This window comes from Mastomys coucha, unplaced genomic scaffold (genome assembly GCF_008632895.1).
Source record: "Mastomys coucha isolate ucsf_1 unplaced genomic scaffold, UCSF_Mcou_1 pScaffold9, whole genome shotgun sequence".
In the NCBI taxonomy this organism is placed as follows: Eukaryota; Metazoa; Chordata; class Mammalia; order Rodentia; family Muridae; genus Mastomys; species Mastomys coucha.
Genome location: NW_022196915.1, coordinates 36,577,960 through 36,593,599, shown reverse-complemented (window position 1 = coordinate 36,593,599; position 15,640 = coordinate 36,577,960). Strand labels below are relative to the sequence as shown.

The 15,640-nt window shown below is 36.3% G+C and overlaps 1 protein-coding gene and 1 long non-coding RNA gene across 2 annotated transcripts in view; both read left to right on the top strand.

Annotated features, from left to right (window-relative positions):
- Window positions 1-2,355, top strand: part of LOC116084394 (olfactory receptor 4N5) — a 10,292-nt gene extending 7,937 nt beyond the window's left edge. Inside the window, exon 2 of the mRNA XM_031361371.1 lies at window positions 806-2,355. Coding sequence (XP_031217231.1) covers window positions 812-1,738 — 927 coding nt within the window. The 5' untranslated portion in view covers window positions 806-811 and the 3' untranslated portion in view covers window positions 1,739-2,355. The remainder of the gene's footprint in view (window positions 1-805) is intronic.
- Window positions 1-15,640, top strand: part of LOC116084396 — a 35,918-nt gene extending 20,278 nt beyond the window's left edge. The window contains exon 2 of the long non-coding RNA XR_004116092.1: window positions 15,209-15,640. This is a non-coding gene — a long non-coding RNA (uncharacterized LOC116084396). The remainder of the gene's footprint in view (window positions 1-15,208) is intronic.

Sequence of the window (15,640 nt, the reverse complement as noted above, 5' to 3'; positions counted from 1 at the left end):
TGTGTGTGTGTGAGTGTGTGTGTGTGTGAGTGTGTGTGTGTGTGTGAGTGTGTGTGTGTGTGAGTGTGAGTGTGTGTGTGTGAGTGTGTGTATGGTGTGTGTGTGTGTGTGTGAGTGTGTGTGTGTGTGATTTTCCCCTCTCTCTTTCTCTAGCTACCGTGAACAGCAGTCCTCATCAGTTGCTACTTGAACTGAGTCTCCTTCCACCCCTGTTAGCTCTACTAGTGCTGATCCCCATCCTTAGCCCCAACCTCAGTCGTCAAAGCCACACTTGCCCCTTCTCAGCTAACCCTGTTGTGTTGAAGCTGACTTTCAAGGGACAATAAAACAACAATGTCATGGAAACCAGCAATTTAAAATTCCAGAAAGGAAATAAGAACCAGAAAAGATGCATGCCATAGGAAGTAAAGAAGAGAAACAATTTCAAATGCAGTTTTCTCTGTGATTGTACAAAGAATGCACACACACACACAAAAAAAAGCAAATACTCTAGCAAAAAATTGAGTCACCACTAACAGAAAGAAATAAACTATCAAAATAACAAAAGACTGGTACTGGTTGATGTAGCTGTGAAATTAGCTCATAGTCCTAAAATTATAGGTATGTAGAAGCATGTAGTTAAGTAGAAATTAAAGGTATCTATAACAGAACAGAATCTTAGTGAGGATCAGTACAAATGGGTTAGTAGAGATGGTTTAAACTATGGTGTACTGGTTATGGCAAACACTGCTTTCATGTAGATTTGAGCTGTGAAACAGAAGAAAAGGCATGTATAATACATAACATGTTTTATTCTATGGATTAGGAAGTGATGGAGACCAAGAACAGCTCAGTAGTAACAGAATTCATCCTACTTGGCCTGACCCAGTCTCAAGATACTCAACTCCTGGTCTTCGCACTGGTTTCAGTTTTCTACCTAATAATTCTTCCTGGAAATTTTCTTATCATTTTCACCATTAGATCAGACTCTGGACTCACAGCCCCACTTTACTTCTTTCTGGGAAACTTGGCGTTCCTGGATGCCTCCTACTCTTTCATTGTAGCTCCTAGAATGCTTGTGGATTTCTTCTGTGAGAAAAAAGTCATTTCTTATAAAGCCTGCATCACTCAGCTATTCTTTCTTCACTTTCTTGGAGCAGGAGAAATGTTTCTTCTTGTTGTAATGGCCTTTGATCGTTATATCGCTATATGCCGTCCTTTATACTACACCACGCTCATGAACCCTAGAGTCTGTCATGCATTATTGTTGGCTCTGTGGCTTGGGGGCTTTGCTCATTCCATTGTACAAGTGGCTCTTATCCTGCACTTGCCCTTTTGTGGGCCAAACCAGCTGGATAACTTTTTCTGTGATGTTCCACAGGTTATAAAGCTAGCCTGCACCGACACCTTTGCTGTGGAGCTGCTGATGGTTTCTAACAGTGGTCTACTTAGCCTCTTATGCTTCTTGGGACTTCTGACCTCCTATGCTGTCATTCTCTACCATGTAAAAGGACATTCTTCTGAAGGGAAGAGCAAAGCCATCTCTACATGCACCACCCATATTATAATTGTATTTCTCATGTTTGGGCCTGCCATTTTTATCTATACCCGCCCCTTCCAGGCTCTCCAAGCTGACAAAGTTGTTTCTCTTTTCCACACAGTCATCTTTCCTTTGATGAATCCTGTGATCTATACACTTCGCAACCAGGAAGTGAAAACTTCTATGAGGAAGTTGTTAAGTCAATATGTGATTTGCTGAGTGGGTAAAAGAAAGAGAAAACAAAGAGAAAGAGAATACAATTTAAATTAATTAAACTACATAATTATTCATGCATTGAATCAGTTCTTTAGCAAATACTCTGTTATGTATTTCTAGTTTTCTGATTTTATTCTAAGAACATTGATGCGGCAGGTACAATTCTATGTCTTCCAGGGTTATATTCAAGTGAATGAAGTAAAGCCAAACTTCCAAACTAGAAAAAAATTTCACTAGAATCAGTGCTCTGCTATATTTAGACCTTAGCTTTCAAGTAAGATTTTTGAGTGAAATTTAACTGAAATCAAGAGTATTTAGGGGAAACAAATAACATCATAAAAGGCACAGGAACTCAAAGATTTGAAGATTTGGGCACAATCAAAGAACATAAGTGGAAGAGAATAGTTACAACATAGTTAAGAAATATGGAAGTATCAGAATGTAACCTAGATAAAGATTTTAGAGCATTTTTAGATAGCTTTAATTATTGAAATCTTAAAAATGATACAATTGAAATATATAACGATTAACCAGTGTTTTCTATTTGATTTAAGACAAATATTAAAATTCTGTATAAATGAATATATTTGATTAATAAAATAAAATTAAATGGAATGTAACCTGCTATGTGGGGTTTTTTCCCCTGAACACGATAAGGACTTAGGTTTTCAAAGAGGACAATTGAGTTGTTGTAATATTTACCAGAATATATCATAAAACAGTTTATTTATCTTAAGCCTTCATTTTTATTCCTACTCTGTTGTAGTAGTAAGTAGTAAATAGTAAGCATTATCATAGTAAGATGGTAAGGATTTTTCTGTTACTCGAATAACATTACATTCATATTTTGCTAGCAATTATTTTGAATCTCAAGACAATTTCAACAATACAGACAACAATAATGATCCTTCCGGTTCATAAACTAAGGATATCATTCTGTTGTCTTATGTGTGAAATCTTGGAATCAATCCCAGATTATCAGGCTGGGTAGTATGTGCCTTTACTTGCTAAGAAATATTACCAGCTCATGAATCATAAGCTTTTTTTCATTTATATTTTATAAATTTCATTGAAGAGTTCTCTCATTTACAGATATTTCATTCTTGTTTAAGTAATAGTTATTAAAAATGTTATACTAATTCCCAGGGGGGAAATAGACATTTATACAGCCATTATTTAGAGCAGTAGATTATTTTTTTTAAAAAAAAAAACTATATAAAAGGACCTACTACGTCATCCAGAAAACTTACTACTAAGCACACATTTGTTGGAAATGAAATTTAGACACCCCAGTTAACTGTTGTTTCCTCCTTTTTGTAGTACTTTTTTTTTTTTTGAGACAGGGTTTTCTGTATAGCCCTGGCTGTCCTGGATTCACTCTGTAGACCAGGCTGGCCTGGAACTCAGAAATCCATCTGTCTCTGTCTCCCAAATGCTGGGATTAAAGACATGTGCCACCACTGCCTGCTGTAGCACTTCTTAAAATAGCAAGAATGTGAAACATATAGACACCTAGAACAGATAGGTGGTAGAAGAAAATGTGATATGTGTGTGTGTTTATATATATCTATTCATAACTTTACTCTTACAAATAATACGATCATTTTGTTCCAGCATCACTAGGACTGAAGTCATTGTTAAGGAAGATTAGACAGATGCAGAAGGCATGATCTAAATAACATGTGAAATCTGAAAAGTTTTATGACATGGACATTTAAAATAGAGCAACAGTAGCCACATCTAGGAAAGCAGGGATATAGACAGATGGTGAAGTTTGCTCAGGAGGTATCAAATTTCAGTTACATGTGAAAAAGAGTTTCCTTCTGCTAGTATGCAATTAGAAAAGAATAAATTAAAATATGATATAGATTTATAAAAGCCAGGAGTGAAATAATAAATAATTTTGATATGTTTATTCTGATTTGAAACTTCAGAAGGTACATATATATATATAAACATTTTGTACCCCACAAATTTATATTATATTATATGTCAGTTGAAACAATTCTGAATATCCCAGAATCACATATGTAGCTCAATTAGTAGGCAGTTTTTCTGACACATACAATGCCTTAGATTAATCTTTAGTATTAAAAAAGTTACAATAATGCAAAATAAAATTTAAATATCTAAGACTGGGGCATGAAAAATATATTAGCAGTACTGTTGGGTTTTAGAAATAAGTATAAAAACATATCATTTATTTAACCCCTCAATTCTTTGTTCTTTGTCAAGGTTATAACTGTGCAAAGCCATGGAGAAATTGCCAATGAGATGAAACACAAAACAAGTGCATTTTCAACGATGCTTGTGGAACCTCCCTGTAATTTTGGAGAGGGAGGGAGAGAGAGAGAGAGAGAGAGAGAGAGAGAGAGAGAGAGAGAGAGAGAGAGAGAGAGAGAGAGAGAGAGAGAGAGAGAGAAAGTGAGAGAGAGAGAGAGAGAGCTGAGTCAGGAAAATCCCAATAATTTTGAAGCCAGTGGGACTATATTGTAAGACCCTGTCTCAAAACATAAATTACCAGATAAATTCATCATTAGATTTTTCTTTTTTTCACTTAAACATTTTATTATTTTAATTAGATATTTTCTTTATTTACATGTCATACGATATCTCCTTTCCTAGTTTCTACTCCAAAAAAAAGAAAAAAGAAAATAAAAACAAAAACACAAACAAACCCCTGTTCCCTTCCCCCTCCTGCTCCCCTCTCCCCCTGCTCACCACCCTATGCTCTCCTGGTTACTGGCTCTGGCATTCCCCTACACTGGGGCATAGAACCTTCACAGGGCCAAGGAGGGCCTCTCCTCCCATTGATGACCAACTTGGCCATCCTCTGCTATACACATGCTGCAGGAGCCATTTAGTCCCAACATGGTGGTTTAGTCCTGGGAGCTCTGAGGGTACTAGTTAGTTCATATTGTTGTTCGTCCTAAGGGGCTGCAAACCCTTTCGCTCCTTTAGTCCTTTCTCTAACTCCTTCATTGGGGACCCTGTACTCAGTTTAATGGATGGCTGTGAGCCTCTACCTCTGTATATTAGTCAGGTACTGTCAGAGTCTCTCAGGAGACAGCTATATCAGGCATTGGATTTTTCAAAGTTTACTTATTTAACTATGTTATTGAACTGCAAAATTAAAGTCACCACCTATGATTTCTTTTTAAAAATGTTCATAATATGTTGTATTTATTTATTTTATTATTTGTGTGTGTATACAAATGGAGGTCAGAGAGCAACTATCTAGAGTGTCTTCTATCAGGTAGGTCTTTGGAATCCATCTCAAGTAGTGAGGTTTGGCAGCAAATGGTTTTAGCCACTGAGCCATCTCACTAGCCCATTCATTGCTGGGCTAACGATGTTGAATCTTTTTAAAGTTATTCATAAAACCTGAAATTATAAATTTTTAGATTCATTGATTCCAAAAACTCATTAATTTACTCATGGCTGGTTTTATTTTTCATCAATATTTACATACATTTAGTTTAGGAAACAAAATAACAGTTTTCACACATACACATCCTTGGCACAATTGGGAGCCTGTGCTCAACACTGTGTGGATGTCCGGATCTGGAAGCTGGTTGACACAGAGACCTTCGATAGATCCAAACATGACTAACAATTCCAACAACAGAAAAGGTGCCTAGCCCAGTAGTCATCAGGGAAGCTTCCTCCAGAAGCTGGTGGGAGCAGATATGGAGACCCATAGCCAAACATTAGTGGGAGCTCAGAGAACCCCCCAAAAGAGAAGGAAGAAGCATTGCAGGAACCAGAAGGTTTGAGGATACCAGGCGATAAGGGTCCACAGAATCAAGTAAACAGGGCACAGGGGGGGCTCAACGAGACTAAAGTGGCAACCATGGATCCTGCATGGGTCTGTCCTAGGACCTCTGCATATGTGCAGTTGTTGTTTAGCTGAGGAGTTTTGTGGGATTTCTAACAGTGGAAGTGGGGAGGTCTCTGACACTTACCTGCATACAGGATTGTTTTACTCCTACTGGATTGCCCTGTCCAGCCTTGATATGAGTTTTTGTATCTAGTCTTATTGCATCTTGTTAGGCCATGTTTGGTTGATATCCCTGGGCTGTTTGCTGTTTTCTGAAGGGAAATGGAGGATCAGTGGATCTGGGGGAGATGTGGAGGGGAATGAACAGAGGGGAGGAAGGGGAAGATGTGGCAATGATGTATTGTTTGACAGAAGAATAAAGTAAATGGGGGAGGAAGAAAAGAAAGAACTCAATTTTTTTAAAAAAAAGTGAAGGGAGGTTATGTTGGGAACATGAAGGTTCTTGTGCCCATAAATCTCCAGAGACACCAGAAATGTTATGCATGCAGGGTTGTCTTCTCAAGGGAAAGGATGTGTAACCTATTTTTTCACCCAAAACTGGGTGATTAGAGGTGTTTAATAGCCTGGTGACCTGTATTATCTGTTGGACCAAGCCATATCAAGCTCTCATAGCCAAGACAGGAAGTAGCTAGTAATCTAAATGACTATTACACTACCTGTGTAGCCACAGGATCCCAAAACTAGGACCATATATACCTAACAGCTAAATGACCCTTGCATTATCTGCATAGTCAGAGGCTCTCCTAACCAGGACCAGAGGTGGCTAATACCGGAAATGACCTCTACACTATTTGTATAGCTGAAACCAATTTAGATTCTTTTGGGAGCCTTTGAGTGAATACAGGTAGCCTATCTTCAGAACCCATCTCTAGAAAGAAAGATATGTATCTTTAGTTTAGATATGTATCTTTATGTATCAAAGTAATTGTGCTTCCTTGTATACCAGAGATTTTATTATACCAGGAAACTTTTTTATTTTTTATTTTTGTTTATTTATTTATTTGTTTTACACTCCAGATTTTATTTCCCTCCTGGTCTACCCTCTGACTATTCCACATCTGATACCTCCTCCCCACCTGAAACTTTTTTCCCAAATTGCACTTAGTTTAAATATCCTGGCCAAAAAACAAAAATTTATCATCAAACTCATGAAGCTTCATCCAGGCCAACTATGTCAGGCTGAACTGAATTTTCATTTGCACCACTTTGTGGATTATTTCCTGTCAGTTCTGACCCTTGTAGAAACACCACGCTAATGGTGTTCATTATATAAAAACTTTTCCTGTGCTAATGAGTTCATAACTATTTCTGACCTTCTCTTCTATCAGGTTCAGTGTCCCTGGCTTTATGTTGAGATTTTTGATGTGTTTTTATTTAAGTTTTGTGCAGGATGATAAATATTGGTCTATTCACATTTTTACATATGCAGACATCTAGTTAGACTAGCACCAGGTGCTAAAAATGCTGTCTTTTTTTTCAAGTATGTATTTCTGGATTCTTTATCAAAAATTTGGATGTCCATAAGTATATGGATTTATGTCTGGGGTTTTAATCCATTGATAAACATGACTATTTTAATGTCAACACCGTGCTGTTTTTATTACTATAGCTTTGTAGTAAAACTTAAAATCAGGAATACTCAGACACCCAGTATATTAGCTCTCCTGGGCTTTTTGTTTATACAAATGGAGTTGAAAATTGTCCTCTTAAGATGTGTGGAGAACTATGTTGGAATTGCAGAGTCAGTAGATTGTTTTTGGTAGAATGCCCACCTTTACCATATGTTACTTCTATTGATTCATGAGATCTTTCCATCTTCTGATATCTTTTTCACTTTCTTCAACGACTTAAAAGTTCTTCTCAAATAAATCTTTCACTTTGCTTGTTCAGAAACACTCCAAGATATTTTACATTATGTGGTACTATTGTCAAATCTGTTATTTCCCTGATTTCTTTCTTAGTTCATTTATCAGTTGTATATAAGAAGGCTACTGAGTTTATAAGTTAATTTTTTATCCACCTACTTTGTTGAAAGTATTTATCAGATGTAAAAGTTCCCAAGTGAATTTTTAGGGTCACTTATGTTTACTGTCAAACCATCTGCAAATAGATATGTTTTGACTTCTTTTCAACTTGTATTCCCTCAATTTCCCTATTGTTCTAGCTAAGACTTTGAGTACTATATTGAATAGGTATACAGAGAATAGAAACCCTTGTCTTGTCCCTGATTTTAGTGGAACTTATCTAACTTTCCATTGAAGTTGATGTTGTCTATGGGCTTACTGTAAACTGAGAGTCCGAATCTCTCAGGGCTTTTTTTGTGAAGGTGTATTGAGTTTTGTCAAAGAACTTTTCTGAATCCAATAATTGATTCCTTAGGACTATATGTATATAAAGTCTAATCTAGTGATTATCTATGCTATTGAGTCTTTAATTTTAGGCCTATATTTTGACCTTTTATTTCTTTTATGTATGTATTTAATATATCTTTTCCTATTTTTTATTGCTTTATGCCAAAGTTATTTATTTCTGACTAATAACATTCTAAACATATTTCTTTTCAGTCTTTATCATACATTTTCAAGAGAACTAATTTTATATGAAGTAAAAAAAGATTTCATTAATGTATAAAAATTATTTTTATAAAAACCACCTCTTCATTTTTTTCTCCTATAGCACCCTGTGTGTCTTCCAACATATTCCTATCCAAATTTCATGTCATCTTCATATATATATGAAGATATATATTAATATATGTATATTTATGATATATGCATATCACTGTCTAATTAGCACTGTCTCTCTATATATATAGGTGTGAGACCATACAATCAGGTATTAAAACTTACCTATGGTCATACTCTCAACAACAACAAAAACAGAGAATTCTCAAATAAGTAAAACTTATCAGTTCAGACTGATATTGTGAATTACTGTCCACAAAATCAAATCCTAGTGTCAACTACAAAAACTTTAAAACTATTATTAAAATTCTCCTTTGCTTTTAATTAGGATGTTAGATATGCATGATTAAATATGTGATTCTTATACAAATCAAAAGAAAATATCAGAAATTTTATCAGGTATATTTCAAAGTAAATAATATTATCAGAGATAATGAAAACTTTTCATAGCAGTTGAATAATGACTCATACGATCAGGAATATGAAATCATGTTAATTATGGGGCTCCTTAGTTACAAAATGTGATCTTTACAAGGAAAACTGTTTTTTTTTATTATTTTAAAAAGTCTTTTATCCACTATTCATATTTGGTAGATGTGTGCAAAATGTCAGATCCAAAAGCAAATATGAATCAATATAACAAAATTGACACAGAAAATTTTGACCCAAACCATCAAATTCTTCCAGTTTTATGCTCAATAGACATTTATTAAGTTACCCTTAACATGATCCATAAGGCAATATTAAAGTGTTGAAAAATTTGCAAGCCATATGAGATTTTTATATAAATATATATATTCAATCCTTATTTCTTTTAAGAGGGGGTTCTTTTTATTTATTTATTTTTTAGAATTCACATCTTAATGCCTTCTTCAGACTCTGCATTCAACATGACTCACCATTTAAACTCCTGCTATCTTCTTTATACTTCCCCATTTATTAAACATATATTCTTTTTACTTACAATATAATCTGTATACAACTTCCCCTCCTGTTACTCCTCCCAGATCCTCTCCATGTACTCTTTCATCTGGATTCACTCCTTTTCTGTCTCTTATTAGAAAAGAACTCCTAAGAGATAACAACAAAACAAACAAAACAAAAAATATATCAAAGTTGGACAAGCTAAACCACCAGAGAATATAACCACGCAAATAAAAGCACAAGAATCAGAGACCCACTTGTTTACACACCCAGGAGTCTTACAAAAGTATTAAACTGAAAGCTATAGTATGTATACAGAAGACATGATGTAGACCTGTGTAGGTCCCGTGCTTACTGCTTCAGTCTCTGTGAGTTCATAAGAGGCTTGCTCAGTTGTTTTTGAGTCCCTTGCTCTTCTGGTGTCCTTCATTCCCTCAGACTCCCTCATGCTCTCTGCCTCCTCTTCTGCAGTTTTCTGAGCTCTGAGGGGGAAGAATTTGATGCAGACATCACTTTTTGAGCTGTATGTTCCAAGGCGTGTGTGTGTGTGTGTGTGTGTGTGTGTGTGTGTGTGTGTTTGTGTGTGTGGTGTGTGTGTGAGAGAGAGAGACAGACAGAGACAGAGACAGAGACAGAGAGAGACAGAGACAGAGAGACAGAGAGAGAGATGATGATGATGATGATGAATGTCTGTGAGTCTCTGTATTTGTTCCCATCTGGTGCATGAGGAAGCTTGTCTAATGATGGCTGAATAAAGCACTGCTCTATGAGTATGGAAAAATGTCAGTAGGAATCATTTCCATCTTTTTTTAAAGATCAGTGAGTAGCAGTTAGCTTTACCATAGATCTCTGGATTTTCTATACAATGGTTATTGGTCTCCCAAACAGTATCAGGTAGGAGTTTCCAGCCTTACATTAAATCAGACATAGATTGGTTACTCTCACAAGGTTTGTGCAGCTGTTGTTCTAGTATATTTTACAGGCAGGACAGGTTGTAGATCAAAAGTTTTGCAGATGTTTATGTGTTAGTGCTTTTCTTTTGGCAGTCTGCAGAGTACCTTTTTGTGTTCTAGACACTAGAGGGTGAGGGTGAAGCTCCTATGTATTCACAGCTCAACCTTTCAATGTTCAAAGCTCTGTGTGTCTTCCTGTCAGTTGTGGAGAACAACCTATTACCTTGGCAACAGTCTGAGTTGCTGAGAACCCCTTCTTTATTTCTCATATTCAGAAACTAAAAAATAACCCACATTCCCATCAGTTGGTACATATGCAATGAAATGATAGTCGATAATAAAAATAGTGTAATTCAACCACATGATAAAGGAACTAAGTATGCTGGATGAAATAAATTAGGTCAGAAAATAGAATTCATAAGATTTTATTTTGGTTGTATAAAAGAGTAAATAGAAACTAAGAAATAGTAAGAAGCACATGTTAGTAGTCCACTGGGAGGATCAGTGTATAAAGGAGAAGAAAGTCATTTCAAGGGACAAGTGACGTGGGATAGCCACATAGTCTGTCTTTACTCTGATAACCTTTCTATGTCTGTGCAAATACATATAAGTTGTAAAACATGTATACTTAAGTATAAATAATTTAATATCAAATATTGACAGCTATATTAAAACCCAAGATATCAAAATAAAATAAACATTTAAACTATCCTTAATTACACTATTTAGAAAATAAAACTTTCCTGCAAGAAATCTATTAATCATGTATAATATAGGAACAAAGTTGACCAAGTGTACTTGCATAAGGGCTTCCTATCCATATCAAAATTTTCTTGTGATAATTACATATCATAAAATGTGATATAATCTGTTTTGTGCTCACAACTAAAATACCAACTAAGTCAATTGATTTGTGCATTGTGGTCAAGTAAAAATTAACTTTGAAGAATATGTATCCTAATTATTTATCATCAGATAAAATGATATTTCAAAACCAGTAATTTTTAAGGTCAGCCTGATTTAAATGAGGATTTGTTTTCTTCTCTAGTCTGAATTGTAGAATGTGAAATAATTATAATATTCTCAACATGTTCCCATGAGATTCCCAAGGAAAATTATTTCTATGCTCTGTTCTGTTCAAACACAGAGCAGGAAAATTGAACCCATGAGACTCTTACAGGTCAGAAATCTGTGTCAGGCTAAGGAAAAGGACTTCAATGGACTATTTGCATCCAATGCATACCAAGAAAGAATAGAAAATAATCTAATATGTAAAAAAACATGGGTTATCCAACACTTCTTACTGACTGTCCTCTTTAAGACAATCAGCAAGCTCTTCTGACTCCATGTAGACATGATTATTCTGACTGGAGATGATAATGACATATTCAGCTTCTGAAATTTTCACTAGAAAAATAATGCAATGCTATTCTCTCTAGTTTTTACTAGAATTTCTATTATCTTCAGAGCAACATTAAATAAGACTCAATGAACCACAGTGAGGTCCTGCCTCAAAATGATTTCCAAGTTAGCATTCTGGGAAAGTTTTGACATAACACAGAGAAATAGAGTTGTATGGGGAGTAAGAAGTGATGGTGCTACCAAGTATAAGGTTAAAATTCAGTGCAAGCTAACAGAAGTATCTTACTTCACCCCTCAGTCAGTGCAGTGTATTAAATTACTTAGTCCAGGTTTCTTTTTATAAAAATTAAAAATTGACAGACCTGGAGATTTTTAGAATTAATATTATATAAGCATGTTGATTAAGTTTAATATCATTTATTTCCATAATAATAAAAAGAATAATTTATGCTATAACTTAATGCCTTAAAACAGTAGGAATTTATTCTCCCAATTCTGTAGAAGACAACAGTCAGTAAAATCTATTACTATGGGGGCTGAGTTATTTTTGGAGAATATGGTAGGAATCCTTTCATCTTCCTGTGAGTTTCAGCACTTCTGGACTTGAGTCTAAAATATTCTTATCCCTGCCTTTTCTTCCAGGTGTCTCTTCTAAAAAATACTGTCATTGGAGTTAGGTTCTACATAGACTATCTAGAATCTCCTTATGCTGTTAATTCTCATACAAGACCTATTTTGTAGATATGATTCAGGGATAATGGAATATATTTAAGTGGCCAGAAATGGCCATTATCAATCAAATAAATTGCTAGAGTTTGTATAAAAATTATTATTAAAAAACAAATAAGATGACTTTTTAAACTGAGTAACTTCTAGAAAGTTTACCTCTCCTTTCTCTAATTTTTCATTTTACCAATTCCAGATGAACTTTTCTCCCTTATGAGATTCTTCCCTGTATTTCAGGCTAGAATTCCAAAAACATTATCACAGAAAACTGCAGTAGCTTCCAAATCATCATTGAATATTAATTCCTCCTTGGGAAAATTGAAAACAGGGTGAACACATTGTTTCTGGGTTCCAAGCACATGTAGGACTTTTCGTTACATGGATATCCCAGTGATTGGCTAATTCTGTTTATGTTAAAGAAACTGTAGATAGTAGACATTTTAGGGTGCTTATCTTACTGAAATGGAAGGAGGAAAATATTTATTAATATTTATAGAGGACTAAGATGCTGGACCAAATTCTTAGGTTAGGTCATTACATGGTATTCAGGTTTTATGGATGTTTTGTCAGGAAATTTTTAACTTTAATATTCTTTGTTTGATGTATCATATTTTGTATTGTATCTTCTACACATAAGATTCTCTCTTCCATCTTCTGTATTCTGTTGGTGATGCTTGCATCTGTTGTTCCTGTTGTCTTCTCTAGGTTTTCCATCTCTAGGATTTCCTCACTTTGTGTTTTCTTTACTGCTTCTATTTCCATTTTCATATCTTGCACAATTTTATTTATTTCCTTCACCTATTTAATTGTATTTTCCTATATATTTTTAATGGATTTATGTGTTTTCTCTTTAAAGGCTTTACCTGTTTGATATTGATAGTGGATAAGACCACTTATGGTAGTTTTGACAGAAGCATCACATGAAGTAAAGGCAAATCCATAAGAAAGTAAGAGTCTACTCCAGTAAGGAGAAAGTGTGGTTCTTTCCAAAGAGTACATGGTTCAATGTGTTCAACTTGCCATTATGTCACTAGCTGATCATTCTAGAGAATGGTATGATAACTGGTGTTCAGTTTTGGTCTCAACTGTTGGCAGATCTGGCATTCAGCAGCAGGTGTAGCCAAGTTATATATGGTGAATAGAAGTTCATATCTTTAATTCCACACATAACTCCTGTCTCCACCACCGTGTTTATTCTGATCAATCTGCCCATTGTGTAATGACAGAGATGACTGGGGGAAAAGAATAATGGTCCATAGAACATGAAATCTTATCAGGTAATCATTGAGGGACTCCTCCTTTGAAGTCACCTTTTGATGAGCACTTACATAGGACACAAGTATCCTTTGTCCATTTGGAAAGACTTTGCCCATACTTGTTCCCCAGATGAGTTTCACACCAATTTTCCAATTATGCTCTTCTCAAGTCTCTGGCCATCTAGTGAATCCATTGGTAACAGCCCATGAATTAATGAACAATTGCGCATCTTGCCTTTTCCCTTTCCAAACAAAATGTAGCACCATGTATAGTGTCCAAAATTCTGCCAATTGTGAATGTATCCCTTCAGTAGTGCTTTCATGGATGTCCCGGAAACAAGTTGTAATGTTGTGTTGTTCCAGAACATTGACTCATTGCAGGTAAGTCCAGGAGAGAGGAGAGAACCCAGTCCCCAGCTGGGTCTGTCCAGGGCTGAGCTGCATGGTTGGTGTCGACAGCTTCAAAGAAACACAGCAGGCCAGGAGTCTTGTCCAAAGCAAGAACTCGTTTTAAGGTGCCAGCAATTTGTTTATATAGGCAAAGCAAGGAGGTAGAGATAGGGGTATAGGGTGAGATGCCATATGGTGTGAGATGATGAGGGGTATGGGGTGATCTCACTCACATAGCCTATAAGAAATTGATACATCAGAGGTAACTAGGCAGAGGAGGTCTCATTCAGGTCCATAGGTTGTGCTGAGTCATTCTCAAGTGAATGACAGGTCTCAAATATTGAGTCAGGCTCAGGTTTGTCCTCAAGGCCCAAACCAAAGTGAAATAGAGCCCAACACCAGAAAGCATTTGTAATGCTGCATCTACACATATCATGCAGAACCGTCAGTAAACCAAGCCATAGTCTTCCTTAGTCAACTGATCAAAGGGTGTAATATAACCCTAGGTGCATGCTTAGGAGCAGATGACAATGTGAAGGGAGGAGAAACCACAGACATTTGGGCAACTTATGATTTCAGGATCTGCTTGTGCCCAATCAAGTATATACCACTTGCATTTGATAATAGATTTCTGCCATGGATGTCCTATTTTATGGCTTGGTGGCTCATCATCAAATGATCAATTTCCACTAAGGCCATATAGCAGATCAACAGAGGTCTCTTGAATGGAAAATAGTTGACTACAGAAGATGTTAAGAGTCTTATTCCAAACTTCCAAATAACTCTTCTGTGATTTAACTATAAGGACCAGACAAAGGCTCCAAAAAGTATATTTATCCACCATTGACACTGTTGCGACAAAAGGGGGGAACTGTGGAGAGCCGCTAGAGCTGTGCCCCAAGATGGTGCCTGGTTCCGCTTTCTAGCAAGTGGGCGCTCTCTTAAACAAGTCCTTATTTGTCTATGCTTGCTAGTTTGGCTCGCTTTTGCTTTCTGGTGGCCTATCTGCACTCGCTATGTGGCCCAACGGGATAGGCTCAGCATAGAGCATTTAAGGGCCTAAGGTGTTGCCCCGGGGGTCAGAAGAAGATTGTTCAAGGTTCCTGAATAAACTGCTTAAAGAAGAACTCTAGGGTTGCGAGAAGCGGGCCACCAATCAACAACCCAGGTTCCATTAGCACTATTAACTATAGCATCATGAGCTGCACTATTAATACCATCTAACCAAGTAGCAGTTTGATTCTATATCATTACACATTTACTTCTTTCACTAATATTAAGCACTACATGCATACAAAAACTACCTTCTAAACTAATACTCATATTTCCTTCTATAGGGCTTATCTCTTTATCCTCTGGCAAATAGGGAATGCCTAAACTTTTATTACTAGCAAACAAGCTGGGAAATATTTGCTGCTCATGACGAACTGGAAGAGGCTTCGGAAACACGGACATTATCCTCCAGCTGGGTTCCATCAGAGCTGGCGTTCAGCTCAAGCTCAAAATAGGCAGCAGGACTAGGATCCACATTTTGACTGCACTTCCCTGCGTCAACCGTTCAGGAACCCACAGAGGCTTCAAACGATCCTGAGGAAAAACACAAACGGACCCTCTCGCCCACATCAACACTGGATCAGGACCATGCCATATGCCCATGATCACATCCTTCCATTTCACAAAACCTTTTAAGGATCCTCCACTGCGCTGATGACGGTCAGCAGCAGAAAGGCCATCCACATCCAAATTTAAAAAATTTAAGGTGAAAAGAG